This window comes from Nerophis lumbriciformis, linkage group LG15 (assembly GCF_033978685.3).
Source record: "Nerophis lumbriciformis linkage group LG15, RoL_Nlum_v2.1, whole genome shotgun sequence".
In the NCBI taxonomy this organism is placed as follows: domain Eukaryota; kingdom Metazoa; phylum Chordata; class Actinopteri; order Syngnathiformes; family Syngnathidae; genus Nerophis; species Nerophis lumbriciformis.
Genome location: NC_084562.2, coordinates 24,403,744 through 24,421,956, shown reverse-complemented (window position 1 = coordinate 24,421,956; position 18,213 = coordinate 24,403,744). Strand labels below are relative to the sequence as shown.

Sequence of the window (18,213 nt, the reverse complement as noted above, 5' to 3'; positions counted from 1 at the left end):
AACACCGAGTCAAATCAGCTCTGTTATTTTCCGTTTTTTCGACTGTTTTCCGTACCTTGGAGACATCATGCCTCGTCGGTGTGTTGTCGGAGGGTGTAACAACACGAACAGGGACGGATTCAAGTTGCACCAGTGGCCCAAAGATGCCAAAGTGGCAAGAAATTTGTTCCGCACACTTTACCGACGAAAGCTATGCTACGACAGAGATGGCAAGAATGTGTGGATATCCTGCGACACTCAAAGCAGATGCATTTCCAACCATAAAGTCAAAGAAATCTGCCGCCAGACCCCCATTGAATCTGCCGGAGTGTGTGAGCAATTCAGGGACAAAGGACCTCGGTAGCACGGCAAGCAACGGCGGCAGTTTGTTCCCGCAGACGAGCGAGCTAAACCCCCTGGATGTCTTGGCTCACACCGTCCCTTATGCCACCGAAGATGATCAAGAGAAGAATATCGACCCTAGCTTCCCTGGCCTGCTGACTTCAACTCCAAAACTGGACAGATCAGCTTTCAGGAAAAGAGCGCGGATGAGGGTATGTCTACAGAATATATTAATTGATGAAAACTGGGCTGTCTGCACTCTCAAAGTGCATGTTGTTGCCAAATGTATTTCATATGCTGTAAACCTAGTTCATAGTTGTTAGTTTCCTTTAATGCCAAACAAACACATACCAATCGTTGGTTAGAAGGCGATCGCCGAATTCGTCCTCGCTTTCTCCCGTGTCGCTGGCTGTCGTGTCGTTTTCGTCGGTTTCGCTTGCATACGGTTCAAACCGATATGGCTCAATAGCTTCAGTTTCTTCTTCAATTTTGTTTTCGCTACCTGCCTCCACACTACAACCATCTGTTTCAATACATGCGTAATCTGTTGGATCGCTTAAGCCGCTGAAATCCGAGTCTGAATCCGAGCTAATGTCGCTATAGCTTGCTGTTCTATGAGCCATGTTTGTTTGTGTTGGCTTCACTATGTGACGTCACAGGAAAATGGACGGGTGTATATAACGATGGTTAAAATCAGGCACTTTGAAGCTTTTTTTTAAGGATATTGCGTGATGGGTAAAATTTTGAAAAAAACTTCGAAAAATAAAATAAGCCACTGGGAACTGATTTTTAATGGTTTGAACCCTTCTGAAATTGTGATAATGTTCCTGTCACGTTCAAACACAGGACATCTATTAAACAAGACAAAAGGCAAGGAATCAAACAGAGACAGAATTCAATTTGGACTCAATATTGAGGAGAGACATGGCCACTGCACTCTCTGCACAGTCCTGCACCACGCTCTGAAGAAGAAGGTTTTCGTCACCTCCTTTATTCAGATGTTCAATGTTCACGCACCAACACATGTCACAGCAGGAATGGTAAGTGTGTAAAAGAGTCATTGTTTTCGGTCGCTTTGAAGTCCAAGAAGAGGATTTCTCGGGCTTGGGCTCTTCCTGGATCCAGCTGGGGCAGGTGTTGGAGGACAATGGATAACCCCTCCCGTCTCCTGACCACAGTGACTTCAAGAGGGCAGCGGGTCGTAAACAGCGTTGACCTCGGTCACCAAACAGTTGGAAGAGAGTTTGTGAAATACTTCAGAGAGAGTTCGTTTAACACTTCAAAGAGAGTTCCTCTGGAAGTTGAGCAGATCCTGCCATCTGTCCGTGTTGAAATCACAGTGGCGTTTCACGAGCCTTCTTCCTCTTGTTAGGCCTCGAAAGACAGCATTCATAATACGTTTCTTTTGTGATAACTTACAAACAATTATTCCAACAGTTCCCCTTTAAAAGTGTCGCTAAAAAATCTTTATATGACTCTAATCTATTATTATTAAGTTTGTAAAAATGAATAAACATAACCAATCAGCGTTCGACAGGAGATATTTCCTGGAGAACATTCCAAAGTCCCACCAGATCTTCATTTACCTGGGTAGTTTCTGGTGGTATTTGGTGGAAAGTATAGTAAAAAGGCCTCTAAGGAATATACTGCGTTCTTTCGTGCTGTAAATAGTTCTACAGCAAGTTTGGGACTTATGGTTTATTTATGTATTGTTTTTAATGGGTGCGTTTGTCACCGCATGTAAAAGGAGGACTGCTTGTATATTACTTTTCTACTGGCTACTACAAAATATGATTTTTTTTTTTTCCCCTCCAGGGCAGCTTAAAAAGCAGCTATCAGATATCTCCCCAGGAATTCCTGGGAGAACTCAAGTCAGGAGTGATGGAAGAACGTCTGTTTGCTTGTCTGGATTCTCTGCGAGTCTCACTGACCAGCAACCCTGTCAGGTACCACACATCCTAATATTGACATTTGTTAGCCCACTTATTGCCTCAGATCTGTAAGTTGTAATTATTTGACAGCACTTGATTCTCACCATTTTCTCATATCACGTATTTAGAAAACTACTACAAAACACAACAGAACAACACACATGCACCTACTAATACTAAAAAAACACAAATCAACACGCATGCACCTACTATTGCTAAAAAAATAAGTCAACACACATGCACCTACTATTACTAAAAAAACAAATCAACACACATGCACCTACTATTACTAAAAAAACAAATCAACACACATGCACCTACTATTACTAAAGAATACACAACAAATTAACACACTTGCACCTACTATTACTAGAGAATACACAACAAATCAACACACATGCACCTACTATTACTAGAGAATACACAACAAATCAACACACATGCACCTACTATTACTAAAAACACAGAACAAATCAACACACATGCACCTACTATTACTAAAAAACAACACATCAACACACATGCACCTACTATTACTAAAAACACAGAACAAATCAACACACATGCACCTACTATTACTAAAAAACAACAAATCAACACATATGCACCTACTACTACTAAAGCGACAACAAATCAACACACATGCACCTACTATTACTAAAAAAACAACACATCAACACACATGCACCTACTATTACTAAAAACACAGAACAAATCAACACAAATGCACCTACTATTACTAAAAAACAACAAATCAACACACATGCACCTACTATTACTAAAGAATACATAACAAAATCAACACACGTGCACCTACTATTACTAGATAATGCACAACAAATCAACACACATGCACCTACTATTACTAGAGAATACACAACAAATCAACACACATGCACTTACTATTACTAAAAAAAAGAACACATCAACACACATGCACCTACTATTACTAAAAACACAGAACAAATCAACACAAATGCACCTACTATTACTAAAAAACAACAAATCAACACACATGCACCTACTATTACTAAATAATACACAACAAATCAACACACATGCACTTACTACTACTAAAAAAAACAACAAATCAACATTCATGCACCTACTATTACTAAAACGACATCAAATCAACACACATGCACCTACTATTACTAAAATGACAACAAATCAACACACATGCACCTACTATTACTAAAACGACAACAAATCAACACACATGCACCTACTATTACTAAAACAACAACAAATAAACACAGATGCACCTACTATTACTAAAACAACAACAAATCATTACATATGCACCTACTACTACTAAAGCGACAACAAATCAACACACATGCACTTACTATTACTAAAAAATCAACACATCAACACACATGCACCTACTATTACTAAAAACACAGAACAAATCAACACAATTGCACCTACTATTACTAAAAAACAACAAATCAACACACATGCACCTACTATTACTAAAAAACAACAAATCTACACACATGCACCTACTATTACTAAAGAATAGACAACAAATAAACACAGATGCACCTACTATTACTAAAGCAACAACAAATAAACACAGATGCACCTACTATTACTAAAACAACAACAAATAAACACAGATGCACCTACTATTACTAAAACAACAACTAATCAACACATATGCACCTACTACTACTAAAGCGACAACAAATCAACACACATGCACCTACTATTACTAAAAACACTTAACAAATCAACACAAATGCACCTACTATTACTAAAAAACAACAAATCAACACACATGCACCTACTATTACTAAAGAATACATAACAAAATCAACACACATGCACCTACTATTACTAGAGAATACACAACAAATCAACACACATGCACCTACTATTACTAAAAAACAACACATCAACACACATGCACCTACTATTACTAAAAAAAACAACACATCAACACACATGCACCTACTATTACTAAAAACACAGACCAAATCAACACACATGCACCTACTATTACTAAAAACAGAACAAATCAACACAAATGCACCTACTATTACTAAAAAAACAACAAATCAACACACATGCACCTACTATTACTAAAGAATACATAACAAAATCAACACACATGCACCTACTATTACTAGAGAATACACAACAAATCAACACACATGCACCTACTATTACTAAAAAAACAACACATCAACACACATGCACCTACTATTACTAAAACACACAACAAATCAACACAAATGCACCTACTATTACTAAAAAACAACAAATCAACACACATGCACCTACTATTACTAAAGAATACATAACAAATCAACACACATGCACCTACTATTACTAAAGAATACATAACAAATCAACACACATGCACCTACTATTACTAGAGAATACACAACAAATCAACACACATGCACCTACTATTACAAGAGAATACACAACACATCAACACACATGCACCTACTATTACTAAAAAAACAACACATCAACACACATGCACCTACTATTACTAGAGAATACACAACAAATCAACACACATGCACCTACTATTACTAAAAAAACAACACATCAACACACATGCACCTACTATTACTAAAAAAACACATCAACACACATGCACCTACTATTACTAAAAAACAACACATCAACACACATGCACTTACTATTACTAAAGAATACATAACAAATCAACACACATGCACCTACTATTACTAGAGAATACACAAGAAATCAACACACATGCACCTACTATTACTAAAAAAACAACACAACACACATGCACCTACTATTACTAAAAAACAACACATCAACACACATGCACCTACTATTACTAAAAAAACAACACATCAACACACATGCACCTACTATTACTAGAGAATACACAACAAATCAACACACATGCACCTACTATTACTAAAAAAACAACACATCAACACACATGCACCTACTATTACTAAAAAAACACATCAACACACATGCACCTACTATTACTAAAAAACAACACATCAACACACATGCACTTACTATTACTAAAGAATACATAACAAATCAACACACATGCACCTACTATTACTAGAGAATACACAAGAAATCAACACACATGCACCTACTATTACTAAAAAAACAACACATCAACACACATGCACCTACTATTACTAAAAAACAACACATCAACACACATGCACCTACTATTACTAAAAACACAGAACAAATCAACACAAATGCACCTACTATTACTAAAAAACAACAAATCAACACACATGCACCTACTATTACTAAAAACACAGAACAAATCAACACAAATGCACCTACTATTACTAGAGAATACACAACAAATCAACACACATGCACCTACTATTACCAACAACACAGAACAAATCAACACACATGCACCTACTACTACTAAAAAAAACAACAAATCAACATTCATGCACCTACTATTACTAAAACTACATCAAATCAACACACATGCACCTACTATTACTAAAACGACAACAAATCAACACACATGCACCTACTATTACTAACACGACAACAAATAAACACAGATGCACCTACTATTACTAAAACAACAACACATCAACACATATGCACCTACTATTACTAAAGCGATAACAAATCAACACACATGCACTTACTATTACTAAAAAAACAACACATCAACACACATGCACCTACTATTACCAAAAACACAGAACAAATCAACACACATGCACCTACTATTACTAAAAAAACAACACATCAACACACATGCACCTACTATTACTAAAAAAACACATCAACACACATGCACCTACTATTACTAAAAAACAACACATCAACACACATGCACTTACTATTACTAAAGAATACATAACAAATCAACACACATGCACCTACTATTACTAGAGAATACACAAGAAATCAACACACATGCACCTACTATTACTAAAAAAACAACACATCAACACACATGCACCTACTATTACTAAAAAACAACACATCAACACACATGCACCTACTATTACTAAAAACACAGAACAAATCAACACAAATGCACCTACTATTACTAAAAAACAACAAATCAACACACATGCACCTACTATTACTAAAAACACAGAACAAATCAACACAAATGCACCTACTATTACTAGAGAATACACAACAAATCAACACACATGCACCTACTATTACTAGAGAATACACAACAAATCAACACACATGCACCTACTATTACTAAAAAACAACACATCAACACACATGCACCTACTATTACTAAAAAAAACAACACATCAACACACATGCACCTACTATTACTAGAGAATACACAACAAATCAACACACATGCACCTACTATTACTAAAAAACAACAAATCTACACACATGCACCTACTATTACTAAAGAATAGACAACAAATAAACACAGATGCACCTACTATTACTAAAGCAACAACAAATAAACACAGATGCACCTACTATTACTAAAACAACAACAAATAAACACAGATGCACCTACTATTACTAAAACAACAACTAATCAACACATATGCACCTACTACTACTAAAGCGACAACAAATCAACACACATGCACCTACTATTACTAAAAACACTTAACAAAACACAAATGCACCTACTATTACTAAAAAACAACAAATCAACACACATGCACCTACTATTACTAAAGAATACATAACAAAATCAACACACATGCACCTACTATTACTAGAGAATACACAACAAATCAACACACATGCACCTACTATTACTAAAAAACAACACATCAACACACATGCACCTACTATTACTAAAAAAAACAACACATCAACACACATGCACCTACTATTACTAAAAACACAGACCAAATCAACACACATGCACCTACTATTACTAAAAACAGAACAAATCAACACAAATGCACCTACTATTACTAAAAAAACAACAAATCAACACACATGCACCTACTATTACTAAAGAATACATAACAAAATCAACACACATGCACCTACTATTACTAGAGAATACACAACAAATCAACACACATGCACCTACTATTACTAAAACAACAACACATCAACACATATGCACCTACTATTACTAAAGCGATAACAAATCAACACACATGCACTTACTATTACTAAAAAAACAACACATCAACACACATGCACCTACTATTACCAAAAACACAGAACAAATCAACACACATGCACCTACTATTACTAAAAAAACAACACATCAACACACATGCACCTACTATTACTAAAAAAACACATCAACACACATGCACCTACTATTACTAAAAAACAACACATCAACACACATGCACTTACTATTACTAAAGAATACATAACAAATCAACACACATGCACCTACTATTACTAGAGAATACACAAGAAATCAACACACATGCACCTACTATTACTAAAAAAACAACACATCAACACACATGCACCTACTATTACTAAAAAACAACACATCAACACACATGCACCTACTATTACTAAAAACACAGAACAAATCAACACAAATGCACCTACTATTACTAAAAAACAACAAATCAACACACATGCACCTACTATTACTAAAAACACAGAACAAATCAACACAAATGCACCTACTATTACTAGAGAATACACAACAAATCAACACACATGCACCTACTATTACTAGAGAATACACAACAAATCAACACACATGCACCTACTATTACTAAAAAACAACACATCAACACACATGCACCTACTATTACTAAAAAAAACAACACATCAACACACATGCACCTACTATTACTAGAGAATACACAACAAATCAACACACATGCACCTACTATTACTAAAAAACAACAAATCTACACACATGCACCTACTATTACTAAAGAATAGACAACAAATAAACACAGATGCACCTACTATTACTAAAGCAACAACAAATAAACACAGATGCACCTACTATTACTAAAACAACAACAAATAAACACAGATGCACCTACTATTACTAAAACAACAACAAATCAACACACATGCACCTACTATTACTAAAAAACAACAAATCAACACACATGCACCTACTATTACTAAAGAATACATAACAAAATCAACACACATGCACCTACTATTACTAGAGAATACACAACAAATCAACACACATGCACCTACTATTACTAAAAAACAACACATCAACACACATGCACCTACTATTACTAAAAAAAACAACACATCAACACACATGCACCTACTATTACTAAAAACACAGACCAAATCAACACACATGCACCTACTATTACTAAAAACAGAACAAATCAACACAAATGCACCTACTATTACTAAAAAAACAACAAATCAACACACATGCACCTACTATTACTAAAGAATACATAACAAAATCAACACACATGCACCTACTATTACTAGAGAATACACAACAAATCAACACACATGCACCTACTATTACTAAAAAAACAACACATCAACACACATGCACCTACTATTACTAAAACACACAACAAATCAACACAAATGCACCTACTATTACTAAAAAACAACAAATCAACACACATGCACCTACTATTACTAAAGAATACATAACAAATCAACACACATGCACCTACTATTACTAAAGAATACATAACAAATCAACACACATGCACCTACTATTACTAGAGAATACACAACAAATCAACACACATGCACCTACTATTACTAGAGAATACACAACACATCAACACACATGCACCTACTATTACTAAAAAAACAACACATCAACACACATGCACCTACTATTACTAGAGAATACACAACAAATCAACACACATGCACCTACTATTACTAAAAAAACAACACATCAACACACATGCACCTACTATTACTAAAAAAACACATCAACACACATGCACCTACTATTACTAAAAAACAACACATCAACACACATGCACTTACTATTACTAAAGAATACATAACAAATCAACACACATGCACCTACTATTACTAGAGAATACACAAGAAATCAACACACATGCACCTACTATTACTAAAAAAACAACACATCAACACACATGCACCTACTATTACTAAAAAACAACACATCAACACACATGCACCTACTATTACTAAAAAAACAACACATCAACACACATGCACCTACTATTACTAGAGAATACACAACAAATCAACACACATGCACCTACTATTACTAAAAAAACAACACATCAACACACATGCACCTACTATTACTAAAAAAACACATCAACACACATGCACCTACTATTACTAAAAAAACAACACATCAACACACATGCACCTACTATTACTAGAGAATACACAACAAATCAACACACATGCACCTACTATTACTAAAAAAACAACACATCAACACACATGCACCTACTATTACTAAAAAAACACATCAACACACATGCACCTACTATTACTAAAAAACAACACATCAACACACATGCACTTACTATTACTAAAGAATACATAACAAATCAACACACATGCACCTACTATTACTAGAGAATACACAAGAAATCAACACACATGCACCTACTATTACTAAAAAAACAACACATCAACACACATGCACCTACTATTACTAAAAAACAACACATCAACACACATGCACCTACTATTACTAAAAACACAGAACAAATCAACACAAATGCACCTACTATTACTAAAAAACAACAAATCAACACACATGCACCTACTATTACTAAAAACACAGAACAAATCAACACAAATGCACCTACTATTACTAGAGAATACACAACAAATCAACACACATGCACCTACTATTACCAACAACACAGAACAAATCAACACACATGCACCTACTACTACTAAAAAAAACAACAAATCAACATTCATGCACCTACTATTACTAAAACTACATCAAATCAACACACATGCACCTACTATTACTAAAACGACAACAAATCAACACACATGCACCTACTATTACTAACACGACAACAAATAAACACAGATGCACCTACTATTACTAAAACAACAACACATCAACACATATGCACCTACTATTACTAAAGCGATAACAAATCAACACACATGCACTTACTATTACTAAAAAAACAACACATCAACACACATGCACCTACTATTACCAAAAACACAGAACAAATCAACACACATGCACCTACTATTACTAAAAAAACAACACATCAACACACATGCACCTACTATTACTAAAAAAACACATCAACACACATGCACCTACTATTACTAAAAAACAACACATCAACACACATGCACTTACTATTACTAAAGAATACATAACAAATCAACACACATGCACCTACTCTTACTAGAGAATACACAAGAAATCAACACACATGCACCTATTACTAAAAAAACAACACATCAACACACATGCACCTACTATTACTAAAAAACAACACATCAACACACATGCACCTACTATTACTAAAAACACAGAACAAATCAACACAAATGCACCTACTATTACTAAAAAACAACAAATCAACACACATGCACCTACTATTACTAAAAACACAGAACAAATCAACACAAATGCACCTACTATTACTAGAGAATACACAACAAATCAACACACATGCACCTACTATTACTAAAAAAACAACACATCAACACACATGCACATACTATTACTAAAAAACAACACATCAACACACATGCACCTACTATTACTAAAAAAACAACACACCAACACACATGCACCTACTATTACTAAAAACACAGAACAAATCAACACACATGCACCTAATATTACTAAAAACACAGAACAAATCAACACAAATGCACCTACTATTACTAAAAAACAACAAATCAACACACATGCACCTACTATTACTAAAAACACAGAACAAATCAACACACATGCACCTAATATTACTAGAGAATACACAACAAATCAACACACATGCACCTACTATTACTAAAAAAACAACAAATCAACACACATGCACATTGTGGGCACCCTAAATACCTTTTTGTCAACACAATTCCAATCCTACTCCTATTCTATCATCTCCTGACTTGCATTATGATGTACGTTTTGACAAATACTGATGACATCATCAGTTCTGATTGGATTTGTGGCTGGGAGGAATGCAGCTTGTTTAGGATCATGGAGCAGCGGCTGAATGCTAAACGCTCAGTTAGATTCCCTTCACCCACAGTGTGTGTGTCTGCCTCTCTGATGCGGTCACACACACATTTCTCTCTAATATCTGACCTTGTGTTTGCCCTCCTTGTGGATTTACATCAAACCTCGCAATGTAACGTCTTTTTTCACCTCCTGCATTGTCAACACTGATTCTCTCATGTGAGATGTTAACCTTAGTACTGTGTTGTTACTTATTTGTTATCTTTAGTACTATGTTGTCACTTGTAATCTTCGTTCTATGTCCATCATGTCCAGACTAAGTTGGTTTTCATTGTCATTATGATATTCCTTAATCTGGAGTTTTGTTTCATCAGTATTACACAAACTTTCCCATGAACTAAAACATCTCTAAACTTTTACATTTCAAAGTTAGCAGCAGAGAATACATCCACCTTAGTATATAAACTATAGCTATTGTGTTTCCAATAATGACTTTTTATTACATTATTGTGAATATCAACACACATGCACCTACTATTACTACAAAACAACAAATCAACACACATGCATATACTATTACTAAAGAATAGACAACAAATCAACACACATGCACCTACAATTACTAAAAAAACAACACATCAACACACATGCACCTACTATTACAAAAAACAACACATCTACATTCATGCACCTACTATTACTAAAACGACAACATATCAACACCCATGGACCTACTATTACTAAAAAAACAACAACAAATCAACACACATGTACCTACTTGTACTAAAAAAAAACTAATCAACACACATGCACCTACTATTACTAAAGAATACACAACAAATAAACACACATGTACCTGCTATTACTAAAGAGTACACAACAAGTCAACAAACATGTACCTACTATTACTAAAGAATACACAACAAATCAACACACATGCACGTACAATTACTAAAAAAACAACAAATCAACACACATGCACCTACCGGTACTATTACTAAAAACACAGAACAGATCAACACAAATGCACCTACTATTACTAAAAACAACACATTAGCACACATGCACCTACTATTACTAATAAAACAACAAATCAACACACATGCACCTACTATTACTAGAGAATACAAAACAAATCAACACAGATGCACCTGGTATTACTAAAAAAACACAAATCAACACACATGCACTTGCTATTACTAAAAAACAACAAATCAACGCACATGCATCTACTTTTACTAAAGAATACACAACAAGTCAACACACATGCACCTACTATTACTAAAAAAAATAAATCAACACACATGCACCTACTATTACTAAAAAAACAAATCAACACACATGCACCTACTATTACTAAAAAAACAAATCAACACACATGCACCTACTATTACTAAAAAAAACAATATATCAACACACATGCACCTACTATTACTACAAAACAACAAATCAACATACATGCATATACTATTACTAAAGAATAGACAACAAATCAACACAGATGGACGTACTATTACTAAAACAACACATCAACACAGGTGCACCTACTAATACTAAAGTGACAACAAATCAACACACATGCACTTACAATTACTAAAAAAACAACACATCAACACACATGCACCTACTATTACTAAATAATACACAACAAATCAACACACATGCACCTGCTTTTACTAAAGAACACACAAGTCAACACCTACTTTTACTAAAAAACAACATATCAACACACATGCACCTACTACTACTAAAAATCAACAAATCAACACCCATGCACCTACTATTACTAAAAAACAACAACAAATCAAAACACATGTACCTACTTTTACTAAAAAAAAAACAATCAACACACATGCACCTACTATTACTAAAGAATACACAACAAATCAACACACGTGTACCTGCTATTACTAAAGAATACACAACAAATCAACACACATGCACCTACTCTTACTAGAGTATACACAACAAATCAACACACATGCACGTACAATTACTAAAAAAAACAACAAATCAACACACATGCACCTACTATTACTAAAAACACAGAACAGATCAACACAAATGCACCTACTATTACTAAAAACAACAAATTAGCACACATGCACCTACTATTACTAATAAAACAACAAATCAACAGACATGCACCTACTCTTACTAGAGAATACAAAACAAATCAACACAGATGCACCTGCTATTACTAAAAAAACACAAATCAACACACATGCACCTGCTATTACTAAAAAAACACAAATCAACACACATGCACCTACTATTACTAAAGAATACACAACAAATCAACACACGTGTACCTGCTATTACTAAAGAGTACACAACAAGTCAACAAACATGTACCTACTATTACTAAAGAGTACACAACAAGTCAACAAACATGTACCTACTATTACTAAAGAATACACAACAAATCAACACACATGCACGTACAATTACTAAAAAAACAACAAATCAACACACATGCACCTACTATTACTAAAAACACAGAACAGATCAACACAAATGCACCTACTATTACTAAAAACAACAAATTAGCACACATGCACCTACTATTACTAATAAAACAACAAATCAACACACATGCACCTACTATTACTAGAGAATACACAACAAATCAACACCGATGAACCTGCTATTACTAAAAAAACACAAATCAACACACATGCACTTGCTATTACTAAAAAAAACCACAAATCAACACACATGCACCTGCTATTACTAAAAAAACAACAAATCAACACACATGCACTTATTATTACTAAATAATACACAACACATTAACACACATGCACCTACTATTGCTAAAAAACAACAAATCAACACACATGCATCTACTTTTACTAAAGAATACACAACAAATCAACACACATGCACCTACTATTGCTAAAAAAACAACAAATCAACACATATGCATCTACTTTTACTAAAGAATACACAACAAGTCAACACACATGCACCTACTATTGCTAAAAAAACAACACATCAACACACATGCACCTACTATTACTAAAAAAAAAAAAATCAACACACATGCACCTACTATTACTAAAAAAACAAATCAAGTTTATATGTACAAACCCCAAAACCAGTGAAGTTGGCACGTTGTCCAACTCGTAATAAAAACTGAATATTTGCAAATCCATTCCAACCTATGGTCAATCGAATAGACTGCAAAGACAAGATACAAAAACCTTATTTTTTTTGCAAATATTGGCTCATTTCATAAAAATAATTCACTGCACGTAAGCGATGATATTGCAGACCTTCGATCCATCAAAAAACGACATCGGTGTGTAAAGGATATCACCACATGGGCTCAGGAACACTTCAGAAACCCACTGTCAGTAACTACAGTTGGTCGCTACTTCTATAAGTGCAAGTTCAAACTCTACTATGCAAAGCAAAAGCCATTTATCAACAACACCCAGAAACGCAGCCGGCTTCGCTGGGCCCGAGCTCATCTAAGATGGACTGGTGCAAAGTGGAAAAGTGTTCTGTGGTCTGACGAGTCCACATTTCAAATTGTTTTTGGAAACTGTGGACGTCGTGTCCTCCGCACCAAAAAGGGAAAAGAACCATCCGGATTGTTATAGGCGCAAAGTGTAAAAGCCAGCATCTGTGATGGTATGGGGGTGTATTAGTGCCTAAGGCATGGGTAACTTACACATCTGTGAAGGCACCATTAATGCTGAAAGGTACATACAGGTTTTGGAGCAACATATGTTGCCATCCAAGCAACGTTAGCATGGACACCCCTGCTTATTTCAGCAAGAAAATGCCAAGCCACGTGCTACATCAACGTGGCTTCATAGTAAAAGAGTGCGGGTACTAGACTGGCCTGCCTGTAGTCCAGACCCATTGAAAATGTGTGGCGCATTATGAAGCCTAAAATAGCACAACGGAGACCCCCGGACTGTTGAACAACTTAAGCTGTACATCAAGCAAGAATGGGAAAGAATTCCACCTGAGAAGCTTAAAAAAATGTGTCTCCTCAGTTCCCAAACATTTACTGAGTGAGAAATTGGTAACAGGTGGGTGCCATGATTGGGTATAAAAGTACATTCAATTAAATGCTCAGTCATTCACAAACAAGGATGGGGCGAGGGTCACCACTTTGTCAACAAATGCGTGAGCAAATTGTTGAACAGTTTAAGAAAAAACTTTCTCAACCAGCTATTGCAAGGAATTGAGGGATTTCACCATCTACGGTCCGTAATACCATCAAAGGGTTCAGAGAATCTGGAGAAATCACTGCACGTAAGCAGCTAAGCCCGTGACCTTCGATCCCTCAGGCTGTACTGCATCAACAAGCGACATCAGTGTGTAAAGGATATCACCACATGGGCTCAGGAACACTTCAGAAACCCACTGTCAGTAACTACAGTTGGTCGCTACATCTGTAAGTGCAAGTTAAAACTCTCCTACGCAAGGCGACATCAAGCAAGAATGGGAAAGAATTCCACCTGAGAAGCTTCAAAAATTCAGTTCCCAAACGTTTACTGAGTGTTGTTAAAAGGAAAGGCCATGTAACACAGTGGTGAACATGCCCTTTCCCAACGACTTTGGCACGTGTTGCAGCCATGAAATTCTAAGTTAATTATTATTTGCAAAAAAGTTTATGAGTTTGAACATCAAATATCTTGTCTTTGTAGTCCATTCAATTGAATATGGGTTGAAAAGGATTTGCAAATCATTGTATTCCGTTTACATCTAACACAATTTCCCAACTCATATGGAAACGGGGTTTGTAATATTCATGTTTTTCTTCTCTGTAGTTGGGTGCAGAGCTTTGGTCATGAGGGCCTTGGATTGCTGCTTGACATTTTGGAGAGGCTGCTGGCCAAGAAACAGTGAGTTTGTTATATTTTATCCACAATTTTTTTGTTATTTTGTTGTGAATGCAAGTGTGTTATTACAATCAAGAACAGCAAACGTAATTACAGCCGCAAGCAGCGTTGAGCGGGCCCTCGCAAGTTGGCACGCCATTCTCAGTGCCCACACTCACCATCAAAACAATTCAGGAAGACTGGAGCATGCGGAAGGACGTTACCACTGTTATAGTTTTCTACCAAAAGGGGGCGATCACAGTGCAAACGTCAAGTCACGATCCCGACCTTAAAAGCCCTACACCAGTCTGGAAGGATTTCTGATCATTTAAAGTAAACTAATGACAGTTTGATGGTTGACGCTAAGCTCCGCCCACTACGAATGGATACCGACCCATGTAGAGCTCCAAAGTGTCGTCTTCTTCATCTCAATCAATTACGATGAAGATCTGAGTTTGTGGAGCCCAGTTACAAATGTTCAAAGTTTTAAGGCGAAGCATCAGATCAAAGATTGGCGCCCTGCCACGCCCACATTTTATGGCGTCGGCAAAATTCCTTTGCAATTTATCACCGCCCATCTGCGTAGTATCTGTCGTTTTAAGCACAGAGATCTTATAAGTAGACACAGCATGGAGCGCTACTGCACAACCAGATTTATTCCGTACATTAGGCGCACCGGGTTATAAGGCACACCGTCGATTTTTGACGGAATGAAAGGATTTCAAGTGCGCCTTATAGTCCAAAAAATATGGTATGTATTTTTTTGCCGGACCGGACGTGCTCGCAAAAATTGTGCACATTAATTCCCTTTTAGAATGTTAAAGAAGTGGGAGAATTTTGATAAACGAAGCAATTCCAATATGGCTCGGGCCCTAATTATTTGTGGTTAGAGTGTCCACCCTGAGATGGGTAGGTCGTGAGTTCAAACCCCGGCCGAGTCATACCAAAGACTATAAAAATGGGACCCATTACCTCCCTGCTTGGCACTCAGCATCAAGGGTTGGAACTAGGGGGTAACCTCTAAAGGCCTTAGTGGCCACATACGTGGACAGCACCTTTTAGCTCTTATTTCCAAAATTGTGTACACTACTGAATTGGGGTCTTATGGCCACTTATGTGGACACTTATACTGCCATCTGGTGGTGTCAGAAGAGTATAACATACAATGGAATTTGGGAAAAAAAAAAGTGTACAAATAAGAATTAGCATGTCACGAAACATGAAGTACACGTTTGTGTACTTATGGACTAAGTACATCATATCAAAAGATGATTCTTAGTTTTTTATTTTAATTAGGGTCCAATAAGCCCAAATAGCAAAGAGAAATTAAAAAAAGCATGTAATCAAACAGCTTGGGCCTTCAGAGGTTAAATAACCAAAAATGATTCGTGGGCGCAGCCACCGCTGCTGCTCACTGCTCCCCTCATCTCCCAAGGGTTAATCAAGGGTGATGGGTCAAATGCAGAGGATAATTTTGCCACACCTCGTGTGTGTGTGACAATCATTGGTACTTTAACTTTAAAGTACCAATTTCAAAAAGCAAGGTGATGTTTATAGGGTGGCAGAGAAGTATACACAAGTGAAATCTACTTCACAAAATGTGACACGACTCTCACAGGTAATTTTAATGACAAAGGTAATTACGGGAAGAACCATATACACACAAATGTTTTGTTTCAAACATTTTGTTAAATGGGTTTATGCTTCTCGGCCACCGCCGTTTTCAATCATTTGAAAAATATTATTTCAAGGTTTGGGTGGAGGGTGACCTGTATCTCCCGACTAAAGCTCCAGGTAATGGTTATGGTGTTAGGTGGACACGTGCACTATTAAATAGATGGATTCATGCTTTGTCTACTTTATGTCCCTAGGCAGGTGCGGCTTGACAAAAAGAACCAACATAAAGTCATCCAGTGTCTAAAAGCCTTCATGAACAACAAGGTAATGTCGCCATAACTATTTGTGTTTTTATAAGAAAATTAATAATTATTGTTATTGGGTTTGGGCGCAATTGTAGGTCTTTTATTTTTAATATGCACAAACT

At 35.9% G+C, this 18,213-nt stretch overlaps 1 protein-coding gene across 1 annotated transcript in view; it reads left to right on the top strand.

The window, feature by feature from the left end:
• LOC133615853 (protein diaphanous homolog 3-like) overlaps nt 1-18,213 on the top strand; it is a 394,852-nt gene that overhangs the window by 53,104 nt on the left and 323,535 nt on the right. Inside the window, exons 6-8 of the mRNA XM_061974703.2 lie at nt 2,137-2,267; nt 16,119-16,193; nt 18,041-18,110. Coding sequence (XP_061830687.2) covers nt 2,137-2,267; nt 16,119-16,193; nt 18,041-18,110 — 276 coding nt within the window. The remainder of the gene's footprint in view (nt 1-2,136; nt 2,268-16,118; nt 16,194-18,040; nt 18,111-18,213) is intronic.